The sequence below is a fragment of the Dipteris shenzhenensis genome, chromosome 11, assembly GCF_047967505.1.
Source record: "Dipteris shenzhenensis isolate YYH24624 ecotype China chromosome 11, Dip_SZ_1.0, whole genome shotgun sequence".
Lineage (NCBI taxonomy): Eukaryota > Viridiplantae > Streptophyta > Polypodiopsida > Gleicheniales > Dipteridaceae > Dipteris > Dipteris shenzhenensis.
The window spans coordinates 23,150,406-23,169,375 of NC_141606.1; the positions used below are offsets into that span (position 1 = coordinate 23,150,406).

General features: G+C 41.0%; 1 protein-coding gene across 1 annotated transcript; it reads right to left on the bottom strand.

Moving 5' to 3' along the window:
• Positions 1 to 1,345: 1,345 nt before the first annotated feature.
• Positions 1,346 to 5,352, bottom strand: LOC147896783 (potassium transporter 5-like). The gene is made up of 8 exons (XM_087381537.1): positions 5,105 to 5,352; positions 4,264 to 4,489; positions 3,891 to 4,139; positions 3,727 to 3,777; positions 3,331 to 3,591; positions 3,156 to 3,208; positions 2,674 to 3,043; positions 1,346 to 2,557 (listed from the first exon to the last, which is right to left on the bottom strand). The coding sequence occupies exons 1-8, from the start codon at positions 5,303 to 5,305 to the stop codon at positions 1,524 to 1,526; spliced, it is 2,445 nt and encodes an 814-aa protein (XP_087237663.1). The 5' UTR covers positions 5,306 to 5,352; the 3' UTR covers positions 1,346 to 1,523.
• Between the last annotated feature and the right edge of the window lie 13,618 nt (positions 5,353 to 18,970).

The following is an 18,970-nucleotide window of genomic DNA, read 5'->3' on the forward strand; positions in this document are numbered from 1 at the left end:
GTGACCTCTGAAGGACCTTGTAGGTTCTTCTCTTACCTCCCTCTTACCTGCATCATGCGCAAGTATCTCCATCGACTTGTGATCTCAAGGATGATGAGAGTCGGTTCCTCATATGATAGAGTAGGATTAGATGCAGTAGGTTGGCGTGGTGATCTCCTATGAGGAGCGATGAGCGACTGTGTGTCGTGATACATTGGTAAGCCTTTGTGGCTCAATCTTTTTGTTAAGCTGCAACAAACCCGGTAGGGGGGAGCAGCTATTGAGTTGATTGAAATATAAGTGGTTTTTATATTTTATGTGTTGCTCTCTTTTGCTACCCCGCATCTCCGTTTGCTATCCCTCCATTTTTGGTATTAAGACCTCCAAGACAACTAGAAACACGAAAGCGATATACCAAATTCATAAATAAACAATGAGAATACATACCTTGGGTGTAGATCTTGATGTTGCTTGCCATTGCAGCAAGTAAGACACCTCAGTGCCATCTTTTTGTTCAGTATTCTATGATTCTAGAACCCTACAATATTCTCAAATTTACTACTCCTAAAATTCCATCTCAATACGCATACCTTCATTCTCTTCCCCCTAGTATTGAGGGCATCCTCAGTTTGGAATCGACCTTCTTACATTTCGTTTTGCACTCACTCAGCGGGAGCGGGTTTTCATAACTTCTCTTCTCATAAGGCTTCCTCATGCTTGGCCCACTAGTTCCCATGTTGTTGCACAGTCCGATTTGAGATGGTGGGTTGATAACTCTGGTAAACAGCTTTCACGTTACCTACTTAAGGATTTTGTTCACCCTCTGCATTTGGATATGGCTGAAGCTATCACGGTCGCCTGGCGTTCCTATGCTCCTTGAGATTCTCTTTCTGTCTGGGCAATGCGGATTTTGGATTCTACCTTTTCTGCACACCTTAATTTTACTTTGTGGAGGTTGCTCATCTCTAAGTTTTCTACTCGTGATCGGCTTAGTAAGTGGCAGGCCAGAATATCCCCTCTTTGCCCGCTTTGCAAGGTGGGGGTTGAATCTCATTTCCATTTGTGTTGTGAGTGCTTAAGAGTTTGGACGGTGTGGAGAATTATTCTGAAATGGTTGGCTCACAAACGTATTCTTATTGAACCACAGTGGAAGCTTGCTTCGCTTGGTGATCGAGGATGACTCAAGGAGGTTCAGTATGCACTATGGAGTGTCCTTCGAGCAGTTACTATACACAAGATTTGGTTGGCGAGTTATGCATTGGTTTTCCACAAAATTCTATTCCTTGCTTCACTGGGTCACGAGATTCAGGCTGATTTTCTTAGCATTAAAACAGCAAGGTGACAAGTGCCTTTGTTTGCTCAAATTTACTCGGCTCTGGTTGAGCCTATAGCTTCAAGCTTTTAGTCTCTTTTACAAATATTAATACAATATTACATTTTTTCCCGCAAAAGAAGAAAAGAAAAGGGGGATGTCATCATAGATATTTGTTGCCCTCATATTAGAGGCCATTTAAGTCTTCAATAGTTTGCGGGTGTCTGTAGGATCAGATGTGGTAGACCATCCCGACCTCGAGGAGCTTCTTGTGGGGGACAGAGAGGGAGATGGTGGCCTTGCGACACATGCGGTGTAGGAAGTCATAGAGCACATTGACAACGAGCTTGTTGAGGAGGGACGAGTTAGGGGAGGCCTGGACGTCTCCATGGCCAAGGAGGTAAGACACGCCGGAAAGTCGAGATCGCCGGAGAAATGCAATCTCCGGCAAAACATGGACGGCCGGAATATTTCCCGTCACGCAACTTTCCGTCATCTTCTTCACATGCTCTGTTGTGCCATAGCCACCTTCTTCGAGCTCTTCCTCGCCATAGCCAACCTCTGCTTCGCCATAGCCTCTTCCTTCAATCTCTTCCTCTCCATCTCCATGCTTTTTCCTCTTTTCGATCTCTTGTTGCCTTCCCAGTTCATGCTCTCCCCTTATGAACCTCTCCAAACTCTCCATCAACGCGTCCTCGAACTCCCCCTGCTCGTTTGCCTTCATCCCTTCCTTGTACCCATACCTCGCCACGCACCTGTACATCCCTCCCCCCCTCCCCCCCACCCTCCTCACCAGAAACCTCTCCTCCTCCGGTACGCTCGTCACCTGGAGTCTCTTCACCGTCACGAACACCACCACCTCGTGCATCGCTGGGAGGTTCTCGATGAAGTGCGAGTAGATGGGCGGTACCCCCGTCACCAGTTGCGTGTAGAGGAGACCGATGCCCAGAACTCGGCTCACCCCGAGCTCGTGGCCTCGGTTGAGAACCTCCTCGATCGGGAGCTTGTGTTCGGCTTCGAACTCGTATTTGCGGACGCTCACGTAGTGCCAGACGTACATGATGAGGAGGAGAATGGCTGCGAAGGCCACGGGTAAGTAGCCTCCCTGGTCGAACTTGTAAAGGTTGGAAGAGAAGTACATGAGCTCGATGAAAGTGAAAACGGTTGCGAAGGCCAAGACTTGGTAGATGGCGGTTTGCCAGACCATGATCATTATCAGGGTCACAAAACTGGTTGTCACGAGCATAACGGCAACCACAGCAATACCTGCGCCAGCGAAAAAACAGTGTCAAGAGCTTATATAAGGAAAAGCAACTATATTGACAGAAATTGCAAACGACGACACAGGCAGCAGAACTAGCTTACGGAAAGATTGGAATTACCATAGGCGTTGCCTATCAATGTTGTTGTCTTGAAGGCGCCCGTAACAATCACGCACATGATCATCAAAATCCAGTTCACCTCCGGAATGTAAACTTGCCCTGCGAATTTGGACGAAGTGTGAACTATCTTCACCCGAGGAAAACACCCCATGGCCTGAGACTGCTCCACAATCGAGAAGGTTGCCGAGATCATAGCTTGGCTGGCGATAATTGCTGCTGCGACTGCCACAACAAACATTGGCCAGTATACAGAATTGGGTATGGATTTGTAGAACGTCTGAGCAACGTCTTCGGGGAACTTCAATAGGTACGCTGCTTGACCGGTGTAGGCAGCCAACAGCGCAGGATAGACGACTGTTGTAAAGGCGATCTAGAACACACCATAGGAGCTTTAGCGTCACTGGGAAAGATTAGAACGAAAGACAAACAGAAACTTTCCCTCGACAGAAAATGATTTCTTGAAAGCACGTTTGCTTTGTCACCTGAATAGAAGCGACGGAGAAATGACCCAGATCAGCAAACATGGCCTCTGTGCCTGCAGGTAATTTCACAAGCAACTTTTATAAGGATTGGGATTGAAAACTTCCCTCATGAGGTAGACATTCATGGACGAACTAATTGATTTGTTTAAAGCCTTCGAGATGTTCAGACACCGACCTGTGATGCACAGCACGATGCCACCAAGAGAAATCCAGCCTTGCTTCTTGTTTTTCTGGAAATATCTGTAGATGTAATAAGGAGAGAATGCACGGAACACGCCATGGTCGTGCTTGATAATATTGAAGATCCCAATTCCTGTTATGAAGACAAACCATAGCAACACGCAGGGAGCAAAGAGAAACGAGACTTTGTTGGTCCCAAAACGCTGGAGGGAGAACAGTGCTACAATGACGGCGATGGAGATGAGGGCGACATCATCTGCAGAAAGATTGTCCACATAAACCTCTTTGCATCCAACAATCAACGAACGACGCAGGAAAGTTCTTTCTTTTCTGGACAAAGACAACGCAGCTGGAAAGTTTCTATGATGAACACTAGTGAAAGAATACTCACTGGTTCCTAAGCTGCTCACTTTCCCCTGGATTCCATCTATAGCAGAGAGCACTGCAAGACCACAGCAAGAAAATTCATACATGACTGCTCAAACCGGCAAAACCCCCCTGATTTCTTCTAAAAATACAGTGTCCACTGATTTGATTCACATATGCACACCGTACCTGAAATTGAAGGAGTCAAAACGCCATCTCCAATGACTGCACAAGTACCCAGAAGCGTCACAATGAGCAAAATCTGCTTCGCAAATCGGCTTTTCTCCAGGGTCTCTTTTACCTTCGATGCTCGTTCCAGTTGCTTCGTGGGGATTTGGAGCTTATAATTGGAGAGGGATTCATCTTCGAGCTGGTGACTGGGGAGCTGGCTAACTCTGGCATGTCGGCAAATCAGGGAATACAGTGCAAAAGTTCCACCTGTAGGAAGAGACCCAAAAAAGAAAGACTGTAAGCAAAACCAATATCTAGTAATCGGGGATGGAAATAGAAGCGAAGACAAACGCAGATGAGTAGAACGAGATAAGAGGGACAGGGGACGCACCGTTGCCATTATCGTTGGCTTGAAGAACGATGAAGACGTATTTGAGCAGTGGGATTAGTGTGAGTGTGTAGATTATAAGGCAGAGTGCCCCGAGGACGTCGTCTCGATCTGGATTGCCGTTTGTAAAGGTGCTGCTGTATACGTAAAGCGGTGAAGTTCCGACATCGCCATAAATCACTCCGATACTCTGAAAAGCTAATCTCAGAATCAACGCCGTCGAGAGCACCTGCAGCAACAACATTAACTCAGCAAAAAAACCTGGCGCTCAGGGCGATATTCGACTCGTAGGAGAGAAAATCATGCGCTAAATGAGCAATTCAATGTTAGCGGTAAGTCTCTGTGGCTGTTGAATCAGTGATCATCTGTAGTCAGCCAGTGTCTTATCTACAGAAAGATTTCGTAGCAAACATACTGAGTTGCGAATTTCAGAATGCAGGATGAAAAGCAATGGAAGGAGCAACGATTCGATCTTTTGGAATGTTCGACGAGCAGGAATAGATTCTGAATTTGGAATTGCGTGAATTGTGCAAATAGAGAGTCGGTTTCGTAACTGCTGCATGTGTATCCTCACTCCCCACAAGAAAACCCGCCATATTGTGCAACATAACTCTAGAGCTGGAACTCTACCCGGCCTCTCCTTGCACCACCGGCGTTCTTCGTTCTCCCCCTCACGACAGATCGCAGAAATCATTCACGTAAACCAAATTATACACGCACAAATCGCCCCAGCCACCCGTTCCCTCCAACACACAAATCTCACAAGTCTGTGACAGAAACCAAGCTATAAGAAATCGCAAGCTAGTGTTCAGGGGAGAAAAAAGAAGCGTAAAAGTTGATTTACCGGGGGAGAATGAGCGGAGCTATGGCTGGGGAGGCGATTAGACTCGATATCGAGGGAGTCGAGGCGTTTGAAGGGGTGGTGCTGGGAGGCGGAGCTACTGGGGGGAGGAGGAGGAGGAGGATGGTGAATCTGATGAGGAGAATCGGAGAGGCGATGGGAAGCTGCAGAATCGGAGAGGTCCTTTGTTTGGTGGGTCGCCATAGCCACGCCAACGTCAAGCTCGGATGCTCGAGAGGTTGTGTAATATGTGTATGTGGTTATACATATATATACGTACTTAGTATTAAGTCCCCCAAAAGCCCCCAAAAAGCAACTGCACCAAGGAAAGCTTCTTGTGACTACCCTTTTTCTTAACGCGCTTCACACGTCAAACCCCTCAAAGAACTACATCATCCACCTCATTGAAAATGACATGAGCTAGGTCTTTCTCGCAAATTACTTGACTTTCTCCCAAAGTGCAGCTCCACACTTAAGGTGCTTTGATGACCCCTTTTGGCACTCAGGGGTGACTTTGAAACCATTACTCTCCTCTCCACCTCTAGGACCAACTCATGATAAAATTAGGGTGTACAAGCTCTCTAGGACCTCAAAAAGTCATTCCTACAAGCTCCACAGTGCTTGCATTTTGCAATTGCATATCTATGAGAGTCCGTGTAAGATCTCTCTCTCTCTCTCTCTCTCTCTTATTCATTTTCAGCTATACATTTTTTTCAAAGGGGTGCTGGGGCTTGCCGTCTCATTCACTTTACTTGTAGAATTTGTTCAAAGGGAACCCCCAACCATAGCAAAAGAAGGGGCTTTTAAATCCATTTATTTTTTCTAAAATATTAACATTCATGTTGTGTCAAACATGTTGAAAAGAACTTAATATGAACTATGAGTAAATATGTCTACCAAATAACAAAGTCTCACATATATGTAATATGATGATTTAATATTATTTATTTAATGAAATTTAGTTATATAAGAAGTAAGGATCTTCATATGTATGTAGGTTTTTATTAGCATCACTTCTAGGAAGTGTATCTATAAATCTCTCTCTCTCTCTCTCTCTCTCTCTCTCTCTCTCTCTCCTCCCCCCCCCCACCCTTAACAAAATTTTAGTGTAATACGTGCATTCAAAAGGAGGGGCATTTTAATTGTGTTTTTGGAACAAATTTAACACGACTACAATAACAAGAGGGGTTTTTTAATTCAACTTTAGAGAAAAATCCATTAGTTTACAAGTAAATAGGGGAGGGGAAGTATTATTGGGGAAAACATTTTAGTTGAGGGGTTTTTTAAATACCCATTGAACGCACGTGATACCTAGGGTTTCTTAGTAGTGCACCCCCCAACACACACACGCACACACACACATCTAGCTCCCTAGGGCATATGTAGATATGCAATGTTTATATTGTTCTCTCACATTGCTTTCAAAAAGCATGCTCTCACATTCACTCTATTCCCAAATTCAATGACACCATCATGCCTCTTTTGCTCCCACATTGTTGACTTTCAATCCCCCACCATTTGCTTATTGAATCCATGCAAAGACACGTGCCATTGAGAAATCAAGCTTTATATGTTTTTTTCCACACTCATACTATGAAATTTACCATAAGTAGTCATGCCAAGATACATGCATTGACCAAAAGCACAAATTAAACATTAATTGACTTGCAATTCTTTTCATATGGTTTTGCTAGACTCACCCACCATCTCCATGAGAATTGTAGTAGCATATACTTCTAACAGTGGCATCTCAATGTAAAAGGAAAAGCATTCACATGCACAACATTCTCATGCACAAGATTCTCATGCACCAATAGCCTAGAAATTTGGTAGCAAAGCTAATTATAGTCTTCCAAATTTCAATTAGGCAAGCCTTTCATAGGGTCTAATGTATGAATGAGACTCATGAATACTTTAAAAACAAAGACATTCTCCCTTTAGAAGAGGCACTAAACCTTATGTGTCCTCCATATATTAGATTTTAAGATAGTGTTTATATGGGATTTATCTCTACCAATCTTACTCTTCCTCAACTCATTAACCCTTAATCCTCTTCTACTAGCAAATGGTTCTATCTTTTAGAAGTACTTTGGATCCGAATTTCAAGGGGCATAGTTTATGCCACATTCTTTGCAATTTTACTTTAGAAAACGTCTTGCAAGTAAAAGAAAGCCACAAACAAAATGAGCTACTAGATTTTAATGATATTATTATTTTAAGTTTAAAATTGATTGTGTCTTCAAAGCATATGTTAATTAATACATTCAATAATCATGATCATGTAAATACTTTCAACAAGTTATCATTCAAAAAAACTATGATGCCCTTTTGAGATGCACATTAAATTTGTTTTTTATTATTTTGTCTTAAGGTGTTTCTTATTATATTATATTTTTTTACAACACATTCCTAGTTATTTCAACAGAGTTTCAACATAACCTTTTGGAGAAGCTTCATTGGTGGAATTACATTGCTTTCCATAGACAATACATGGGGTTGAAATAATACCTTAAAGCATTCTGAGGATTTGAAAAGGCACCCTAGAAGAGAGAACACATTTCATTATAATTTCTTGTAAAGGTAACCATGTAAAAGTAAATAATAAAGTAAAAGTCAGCATTTCATGGTCAAGTTTCATAATAAGATGCAATTAAAAAATACTATATAAAATTAATAAACTAATCGAAATACATTAGGCGAGTATTTGTGATAAGGCCATTTAGAAATTGACGTCCACTTGGTCCGCTAATTCAACAATGGATGGTCCTTTTTCACACTTTCTATACAAACAACATTACATTTCAAATGGCAACATTACATCAAAACCACAACCAAAAAGAATTTTCTTAAAAGATCCACAAAATTTAGTCAAAAAACAAGATATTTTACAAATGGATCATTCTTTTTGCATAGCAAGCCTCCAAAAAATACTCAAATTGAAGACACAATGTTCTTTCCCATGTGATAGTTTCAAAATTCCATTAAAAACCTAACATTTTGTAAAGCACGAAATATTTCTTTATTACTTGTGCTAACTCTAATCCCATTGCCATGAATCATGCATGAGCATTAAAAAATATGCATTAGTGTACTTCTAGCCTATGTATGCATCTCTAATGGGCATCATACTTTACACAAGCCTTAATCTAAGTAAGATTAAGGCCTTTGCAAAGCATCATATATTTCCTTGTTTTCTTACCTAAATCCTAAACTGTAAACCCTAGCCCTAAACTATAAACCATAAACCCTAAATCATAAATGCTAATTTTAAACCCTAAATCCTAAATGCTAAACCCTAACTCCTAAAAGCTAAAACCTAAACTCAAAAATAAAAATAAGTTACTTCCTTTAGAATCTAAACCCTAAATCCTAATTTATAAAATTAGAAAAAAAATCAAATTCTACAAGAATTTTTTGAAAAACTCCCATTTTTTGGTATTGATTTGTTAAAAAAATCAAAATGTTAACAATTATTCTTAAAAAACTCCTATTTTGAGGTATAAAGTGAGTAAAAAAACAAATGAAAAAATATGTTTTTTTAGGAGAATTTTTTAATAAAAAATCAAAATCTTGAAACATTTTTTCAAAAACCCTAATTTCTTGCTATTACTGTGGAAAAAAAATCAAAATGGGACATGTTTTGAGAACTCTCATTTTTGGGTACAAATTTGTTTAAAAATTAGAAATATGAAAATAATTTATTATTTACTTTTTTCTCCCTCTACATGTGGCGCATGCCACATGTGGGTATAATAAGGGGAAGAGGGAGGGAGTGAGGGGCAAGTAGGGAGAGGGAGGGGGAGAGTGGGGAGCGAAGAGCAGGGGAGAAGCAAGATGAGGGAGGGGGAAATTGGGAGAGGGATGAGAACCCCCCCCCCCACTTTTAACATATGGCTCACACCACATGTTGGGTGTGGGGGGGGCTCCCCCCCTCTTAACATGTGGCATGAGCCATATGTTGCCCCCCCCTCTCCCCCCTAACATATGGTTGGAGCCATATGTTGGGGGGGATCCCCTACTGTCCTAACATGTGGCGCATCCACATGTTGAGGGGGGGGGTTTGGGAGGAAGGGGGGAGTAGGGAAAGGCAGAGGAAAGAGGGGGGAGAGGAGGAGAATGCTTGTCTCTCATAAAGGTTGACAACTCTAAAATTGATGCTTTGTGTTCAAAGTGGTTATTGCAGTTAGCAAGAGAGCAACCATGGGCCAAAATTGCAAGAGTCAATTTGCTTGAATACTCTTTCAATGGATCAATGAGCCGTGGCAGGATGTTTTCCTTTCAAAGATGCCGATCAAAGCTCCACGATCTGAATTTTTGTCTAGATTGATGGAAATATGAAAAAAATAAATAGAGGATGCACATGGGGAGGTCTTAGATCTTAGCATGGGCATGCCTCTCTAGGTAGATCTATGGAGAGGGGAGAGGGAGAGGTGGAAGAGGGAAAGGGAGAGGAGGAGGGAAAGGGAGGGGAGGGGAGGGGAGAGTTGAGCAACGTGAGGGAGGGAAAGGGAGGGGAGGGGAGAGTTGAGCAACGTGAGAGAGAGGAAGGGAAGGGAGATGCAACATGGGAGAGAGAGAGAGAGAGAGAGAGAGAGAGAGAGAGAGAGAGAAGGGGGGGGGAGGTGAGCAACATGAGAGAGAGGAGAGGAGTGGAGATGAGGGGAGATGAGAGGCATCCACAAAGAGAGAGGGAGAGGGAGAGAGGAGGGGATACTAGGAGACATAAGGGAGAGAGGAGGGATGGGAGATTAGGGGAGAGGAGAGAGAGAGAGAGGGTCATTGTTTGCTTGAGGTTCAGGGACTTTTTTGTATACAGGTATTTTGCATGACGCATAACTTATGCATTGCTCAACGAAATTCCGTAAAATTTGCCTTCAAGTTGTAGTACACATTCGAAACTTGAATAGAGACAAAAAAATTATGGTATAAGGATTTGGAACGAGACCGTTAAATCATTACAAATGCTATGTTGCATGTCAAGCATGCATCCTAAAGACTATAGGATATAGCAATTTATTAAAAAACATCAAAATTTTATTTTGTACATACATGCAACCAAGTAATCATTCAAAAGTACACTAAGTGAGCTTCTCTTCAACCCAAGAAAACACCTAAACGAGAATATTAGGAATGGATTAACGGGCCTCCAATGTTGTGCTAAAATGATGCACACCCATTTGAGGGCACGCTCCATAAATTTTTTTTAATTTGTAGAAAACCAAAATGGATTGAAATTTTGGAATCCAAACTAGTGGGAGTAGTGCATGGTGGTCATAAAACATTGATAGTTGTTAGTATTGGTATCTAGATTCACCCTAAAATAGATGCACCCTAAAATGGAAGAAGTTGAAAATGTGCTATTTGTGCATGTGCAAAGATCTTTTAATAAATCCAACACTATTTATAATTTTGCATTTTTTCTTTTTCCATGTACTTGCTTGCTATATGGCTCATAAGCATGCCAAAGTTCATTGCATTTCATAATACACATCATCAGACCCGATAGCGTGCCCTTTCGCCTATTTGTGTTAATTTTAGGCCACATTGCACTTGTTTGGGATATCCAATTCTACTGATGTGCATCATTGGAGGGGGAAAAAGTGATGGCTAAAACTTTTGCTACTCCTGCAAATTTTGAATTTTCACACCTCTCGCCCATCAAATCTTGGAAGATTAAGTACTTGCAACCTGCCCCCACCCTACAAACACCTTGCAACCCGCACGCACCTCAACGTGACCTTGTGCAGACTTTGGTTTTGCATTGTCTTCTTTCGGGTAAGTTTTCTTCCATTCTTTGCTTACCTCACCAGCTAGCTTCTCTGGGTCTATTCTAGAATGATCGTGGCCATGGTGCTAATGGCAACATGTATCTTGCAATGGCTTGCAAGAGAAGCAAACAGAGGCTGCGAGACAGGAAAGCAGAAAAGCCTAGTCAAGGCACAAGGAATAGATTGCGGGTTGAGGAAAGCGATGGCATGGTATCGAAACGTCAACGGAAGACACTTTTGCAACATCTGCGAAAGGAGAAACAACTACAAGGAAGAAGACTCCTTGTAGAGTAGTAGTAGGAAGCCATTGCAGATGCATGTATTCAATCATTGCTATCACAGTGAAGAACATGAGTTGTGGTGTCATGATTGGTGGGAGCATTCAAGGCAGCAACATGAGGCTATTCAAGTGATTACTAATATCGAGTCTTCATAAGCTTTAGCTTGCACCCTAAAGCTCATAGAGTAACAACCCTACCAACACCTCGGGAGATGCAAGCCCAAGAGGCGATGCTCTCTAATCATGTGATTACCAATATCGAGTCTTCACAAGCTGTTGCACCCTAAACTTCACAGAGTAACAATCCTAGCAACACCTCGGGAGATGCAAGTCCAAGAGGTGATGCTCTCTAGCCTCAGAAATGGCCTACAGAAAGTGGAAGGGGTGAACAGCTTAGATCAACTAGCTATAAAGAGGGTGACATTAGCTATGTTGGTGTCCCCTGAAACAAAGAAGAAACGGCTTGCGTGCACAATGTCAAAGATGTTATCAATCAGTTGACTATCCTAAACGTGTTCCAAACCAGCCCGGTAATTGAAATTGTGATTGTCCTAAACCAGCCCGATAGTTTAAATTGTGACTGTCCTAAACCAGCATGGTGGTTGAAATTTGTTTTGCTTCATTATATACTTTAATTAGACTATGTTTTGTCTTGTTTTAGTAGTGCAAAAAGGGGGCTCACTATATTGTTGTTGCATTTAAAAGAGGGCTCACTGTTCTATTGTTCTCGTATGTTGGGTCAACAGATGGACTTGTATCTCAACTTTATGGATCAGAATCCTAACATTTCAATTGGGCAAAGGAGATTTGAGCATTGTAACTTAAATTAGGAAACTCAAAGACATGAATGTTTGTTGTTGCAAAACACATAGTAGACTTTGACCTGCAAGCTACGAATGACTTAAGATCTGGTCTCCCTGATGAATGCGTAGTTTGTAGGCCACCTAGATCCTCATCATGTGTTGCAAGGGAGAGCAGGTTTTGTAGCCTAAGGTCTCTATGGGAGCTAGTGGTTTGTCCAAAGGGAGACTATGAGTGGCACCACATTGAATGCATTCGTGGCAAATGCAAGCATTGTAGTCTGAAGCTGAAGAAGAAGACATTTCATGTTTATCCAAATGAAATGAGGGAAGGCAACCATGTTGCTCTAAAATGGAGGAGATTTGAAAATGTCAATGTTGAAGGATCTTATAAAAAGAGATGACTACTATCATATAAGAGCACTCGGCCAAGGGAGCTTATAGGTCACGTGGTTCAATCCATCCCAAAATATGTGTCACATTTTCACGGTGGCCAGCTGGCAGGATAAGCACTTCAAGACGTGTCTTGCCAATTTTCATGATGACACTATTGTCTCTGTCACAGATTTTGCTAAAAATTATTCATTTCAAGAACAAGATGAGATACAAAGTGCTCACTACTACAACAAGCAGATAACAATTCTTGTGCATATCACGTATAGTCATTTGCCTGATTCTTCTATGCTTGATGCTAATCTACTTGTTGACTCACAGGAGTCCAGGTCAGTGCAACACGTATACCATTTCTACATTTTAGATGATAGGGAACATGACACCTTATTTATGTAGCTTGCTTTTCTACTACATTGGGAATGGATGAAAAAGGAAAATCCGCATGCAAAAAATATAAAACAACATTGGATGGTGCTGCCTCTCAATTTAAATCAGCCCGTGGATTCTACTTTGTCTCAAAAATCAAATGGGGAAAATCTTTTGGCGAGCTTTTTAATGTGAGCTTTTTTACCATTTCCTTTGTTTTTGCGAGCTTTTTTTAGAAATCCATACATGTTTTTGTTATAAGAAAGATGGGGAGGTTAGAAAGAGGGGGAGAGAATATAGGATATGTTCATTTTCATAGCATGTGGGAGGGGTGGAAGAGTGTATACTATGCACAAGGGGGGGGAGGATATGAGTGGCAGTAGGAGGCAAAAAATTATGGAAGATATGTCCATATTCAAAGTAGAAGGGAGGAACTATGGGATATATGTACATTTTAAAAGTGTATAATTTGAAACTTTTGACCTCATATTTGGATTCCTCGTCGAATTCCGGTCATTTTGAGTACCAACATGACCATATTCTGATAAAAATTGGAAAAATGGTGTTTTTGTCATTTTGGCCTGTTTGGGGCCTGTTTTGAGTCTGCCCCAAACAGGCCAAAATGACAAAAACACCATTTTTCCAATTTTTATCAGAATATGGTCATGTTGGTACTCAAAATGACCGGAATTCGACGAGGAATCCAAATATGAGGTCAAATCTGTCAAATTATACACTTTGAAAATAAACAAATTTCCCACATGCTCTCCCTTCCCCTTTACATTTAGTAGATGAACATAACTTTCACATTCCTCATCCTCTCTCTCCTCCTTGCACTCCTCTTTGCATACCTTATAAGTTCCCCCTCTACGTTCTCCACTATGATAATGAATATATGTTCCAACTCCCCTCCCCTCCCTTCTCCATGCCACCTTACCCATGCGCCCGTCCCTCCCCCTTTCCTTTATCTCCCCTCCCCCCCCTCTCTCCTCTTAACTGCAACCACAACCCAAACTTTCAACCCACCCCACTCCATGACCCCCCCCCCTCTCTCTCTCTCAGGTGAATGAAAAGCTCGCAATATTCATGAAAATTGAAAAAAAGCTCATGACAAAAAGCTCACAAAAAAATCACACCCAAATCAAATCACTAACTGATCTAGACATGATGTGGAATTTCTTTGGGTCTAGCCATGGCAAGGGTGAACATGATGTTTGTGGTGCTGTTATTAAGCAAGATTTGTTTAAATACCAATTAGCATTCCCTCAAGAAAAACTCAATAATGCCCATGATGTTGTAGCATGGCTTACAACCAACCTCTCCACAGGTGCACATTCAACATACAGCCTTAGGAATAGTGTAGTATGCAGAGTGTTCCATGAAGTGAAAGTGGATGAAGTGCAAAGGAGAAGTTGGCACAATTGTGATAAAATTAAAGGAGTTCATGGTCTGCACAGCATATGTTTTCAAACAACCAACTGATTAAAACAAGAAAACTTTCTTGTTTCTGCAGTGCATGCATCATAGGGGATCATGATGATTGTGAGAACATTGCAACTAATAATAAAGACATGGGAGTGAGTTTAAGTTTTCCCTCTACGTTTAGATGGAGTGACAAACAATGACTCGCCACCATAGTTTGGCAAGAGTTTTGATGACCTCACTGACTGTCTGGAAGAGGGGGATAACTTTGCAGTTGCTGCTGCCTTTGCGAAGAACGAGGAAGATGTCCAATACTTTTGGTTACAGTGCACAAAACCTAAGCACAAGGTTGAGCTAGGATTTAAGGATAATTGGGGAACAACCTATGAGAAGTGGGATGTAATAGTCGAAGCTTTTTGGTACAAAAAAACATCCAAGAGAGGCCACGATTACGAACTGCTACATAAGAGTCCACAAACATTTGTGTACTCTCATCTAGTAAGAGCTATCAAGTTCTAGATGCAACCGTGCCACAAAGAAAGAAGGGAAAGAGTGTCTTCAAATTGAATTTAGACACGCATGAGCACATCTTGGGGTGTCTTGGAGTGGTGGATGAGGATGACTGAGATAGTAATAAGAAAATGTAGTCTCATTGCAAGGAAACCATATTCCACTTATCTTGGAAAATGGAAATGTATTTTAGACTACGCGTCTTTTAGTAAATCCCAAACTAACCACCGCACTTATTTTTGTAAATCCCAAACGATAAATTCCATGCTTGTTTTTAGTATAGCCCAAACAACCACCATGCTAGTTTTATTAAATTGTTTTTGTAAATACCAAATGACAAATCCCATTCTTGTTTTTCATATATCCCAAACAACCACCGTGCTCATTTTATTAAATTGTTTTTGTAAATCGCAAATGATAAATCCTATGTTTGTTTTTAGTATATCCCAAATAACCCCACGTTGGTTTTATTAAATCCCATAACGAATCCACACATCCACAAATCCATTCATCTTGTAATAAGAGAAGCAAACCGCCGCATTGGTGGCTGTTAATATCCTAGTGCAACCAAGCACCATGCTAGTGATCACTTATCTTGCACTACCGCCGTGCTATCCTAAAATTCATTGTAGAGTGCTATACTAAAATAGTCCCCTTCAGACTGATTATCAAGTTTAACTGTCGAATTTCAACCACCAGGCTACTTAAAACATTTAAGTACTAACATGGAAGAAGGTCGACACAAAATCAGGTATTACGAGCATCATAGATCTTGGATGATGGCGATTCCAAGAAAATTCCAAACTCCCAAATATCTTATCAACCTCTCTATATCAAGCATCGCCCAACTCTTTACGCCAGTCTAATAAACTATCGTAGACCTCATTACACACTCGGACCACCAATTGCTTGCTTGCCTCTGCCGGCTTGTACGCCCATAGTAACTCCTCCTTTCACTCGAGGTCCTCTTCATCCTAGTATTGGTGCTCTATACAACTTCATGCTGCCATCATGTCCTGTCAAAGGAAACCTACATCATTAGATTGACAAGTACCTTAAAGGAGTAGAAAAATGATAGCCAGGGAAATTAATATTCACTATCTTTGCCCAATTGCAAAGCATGTCCTCCTTGTAGCTATTTTCCTCCCTCTTCTCTGGGTCTGTTTCTGCAAGGAGGTCATCCAACATTGTTCTCAGATAGAACATGAGTTTTCCAAATTCTTTTGGGTATGCCATAGATTTTCAGCAGGTGGATCGGTGTACAGAGTTTTGAGGCTAGATTTCATAATGGGCTCTTAGTTGTGTATGCACTGCACTTAAACTTGGGAGAGAATTCATTGAGTCCAACCTTCTGATTCTTCTCTCATACAACCGACATGTCCACCTCATCATTTTACTGTTTAATCCAAATCTTTCGTCTCAAATTAGTTGTCTAATCGAAATCTTTTGTCTCACATTAGTTTTTTCATTGAAATCTTTCATCTCACATTATGATCCTTGGCCTGTCAAAGGACACTATCTAGTCACATAGCTTATATAATAGCTACACTTACATTGAGAAATATGAAATCCCATAACTATCCACAATTCCTAAATGAATGAATTGTATGCCATTCATCTTGTCTTGTAATAATAATAATAGAAGAAAACCACTGTGATCGTGGAAGTTATATTCAGGACTAGTGTGCAACCAACCACCATGCTAGTGCACCACGCTCGTGGCAGTTAAGTTAATATCCTCGTAATGATAAAAGCAAAGCACCACGTTGGTGTTATCTTAAACTCGCACAAAAAACCTCACCCTTGAAGGGGAGGAAGAAAAACTAGTTTTCATTCGGAAATAGCTTCGACAGGAAGATGAAACCAAACACAAAGCACTCCTAATGGAATACTGTGACTGTCTAGCATGGTCATACAAAGAGATGAAAGGAATTTCACCAGACCTAGCAGTACACACAATACCTATAAGGGAAGGTGCCCACCCTAAGGTATGTGGACCTTATCACACAAATCCTAAGTATTGCACCATGGTTTGTGAGACGAGCTGGAAAGCCTCTTAGATGCCGAATTCATCTATGATATTGAGCACATTGATTGGGTTTCACCCATCATCATTGTTCCTAAATGCAACAAGATGCTCAAAATATGCATAAACTTAAAGAATGTGAATGCCACCACAATTAGGGATCACTATTCCCTACCCTTAATAGAGAAAGTGTTGGAAAAGGTGGGAGGTTCCAAAATATATATAGGTTCTTGGATGGCTTCAGTGGCTACAACCAAGTGAAAATTTCTCCTAAATACCAATCAAAAACAACATTTGCTACAGAATGGGGTATTTTTGCCTATAGAGTCATGCCATTTGGCCTCTATAATGCCCCGGCCACATTCCAATGAGTCATGTTCACATCTTTTGAGTCATTTCAGAATAAGTTTTTGCAGGTGTTCTTGGATGATTTGTGCATCCACTCAAACAAAAAAGACCATTCCAATGTCTTGAAGTAGTACTAATCAAATGCAGGGAGTATGGCATCTCTCTAAATCCAAGAAAATGCCAATTCATGGTCACCCAGGGAATTGTTTTGGGACACATCATTTCTCAACAAGGGATTGCAACAACTGACATGGAAAAAATCAAAATCATCATGGAATTTCCTCTTTGTACAAATTCCAAAGGTGTACAGGTCTTTATGGGACATGCCGGCTATTATCAAAGATTTATCTTGCGGTATGCCATGATAGGTAGACCACTTTACAAATTATTAGTGGAATTCTTATGGATAGAAGAGTGCGACTAAGCCTTTGAGCTTTTAAATGGCACCTAATCACAGCATCCATCCTTATATCTCCCAATTGGGATATTGATTTTCGTGTTCATATTGATGGATCCAAGTATGCAATTGGGAGTGTGCTTTGTCAACCTAGTGAACATAAGAAAGACTACCCATTCTACTTCACCAATCGACAACTCAATGATGAAAAGAACAACTATACCACCATAGAAAGAGAAGCCTTACCAATGGTGTATAGTGTTAAGAAATTTTGGCACTATCTACTATTTGGCAAATGATTTTGTCTTCTACACCGATCATTAAGAATTGCTTTACCGTTTATGTACAATAGGAAGAATAACCAGATGGCTCCTCTTGCTTCAAGAATTCAACGTCAAAATAGTGGTCCGCAAAGGTGCCCAACACTACATTGCCGATCACATGTCTCATGTCAAGTCGGGAGAAGAAGACACAGGAGTAGAACAAGGCTTGCCAGATGCCACACTATTTCAGATAGATGCTATTCCAGATTGGTGTGGAGATATCATTGGGTACTTAATGGCAGGAAGGCCACCCCCTGAAATGAAAGAAGTGGATTTCAAAAAACTAATTTTAAAAGTTGCACCCTATGAACTCATTGCAAGACAATTGTACAAGATGGGTAAAGACCAGGTGTTAAGAAGATGTGTAATGACTCATGAGATCATGCCAATCCTAAGTGAAGTCCATGAAGGCATTGCAAGAGGACACTTCCAAGGGGAAGCCACAGCAAGAAAAGTCCTCCTCGCATGCTACTAGTGGCCAACACTCTAGGCAGATGCCTATGAATATGTCAAAGGTTGTGATGTATGCCAACAGACCACTAAATCCCAACACAAAGACTTCAATCCCCTAACAACAATTGTTGTACAAACACCGTTTGAAAAATGGGGGATTGACTATGTGGGTCCCATCCATCTAGCAACAACAGGAACATAGGCAAGCTACATCATTGTGGTCACTGATTACTTTACCGAATGGGATGAAGCTAAAGCAGTTAGAAAGGTAGATGCCATAAGCACAACAAGATTCTTATGCAAGAATGTGATCACCCAATTTGGATGCTCCATTGACATTGTGTTGGATAGAGGCACACATTTTATCAATGAGTTATCCAAGAACCTTGTGTGGCTTTATGGTAATCCATAGAAAAAGCACACCCTACTACCCCCAAGGGAATAACACCTATTTCATTAATTTTGGAATAGTGCACTGTCCAAATTCGTTTTGTGGGATAATTTTGGATAAAGCATTTAAAAAAAAGAGGCTCTTATAAAACAAAACTTTGAGTCAAAAAGTAAGATTTTAAAAAATCAAATTAGAAAAAAAACGAGAGTACATTTAAAAAACTAGAGTACATTTAAAAAAAAGCATGACACATTTGTACAAGAAGTAGATCATATAACTCAAAGCCATATGGTGTTAAAAAACACCTTCCATTAGCTCAGCCTAGAAGATGTCATCTTTGTCTCTCTTTTCTATTACAACTTTACATTAGAGAACTAAAAAGTCTTTGTGGA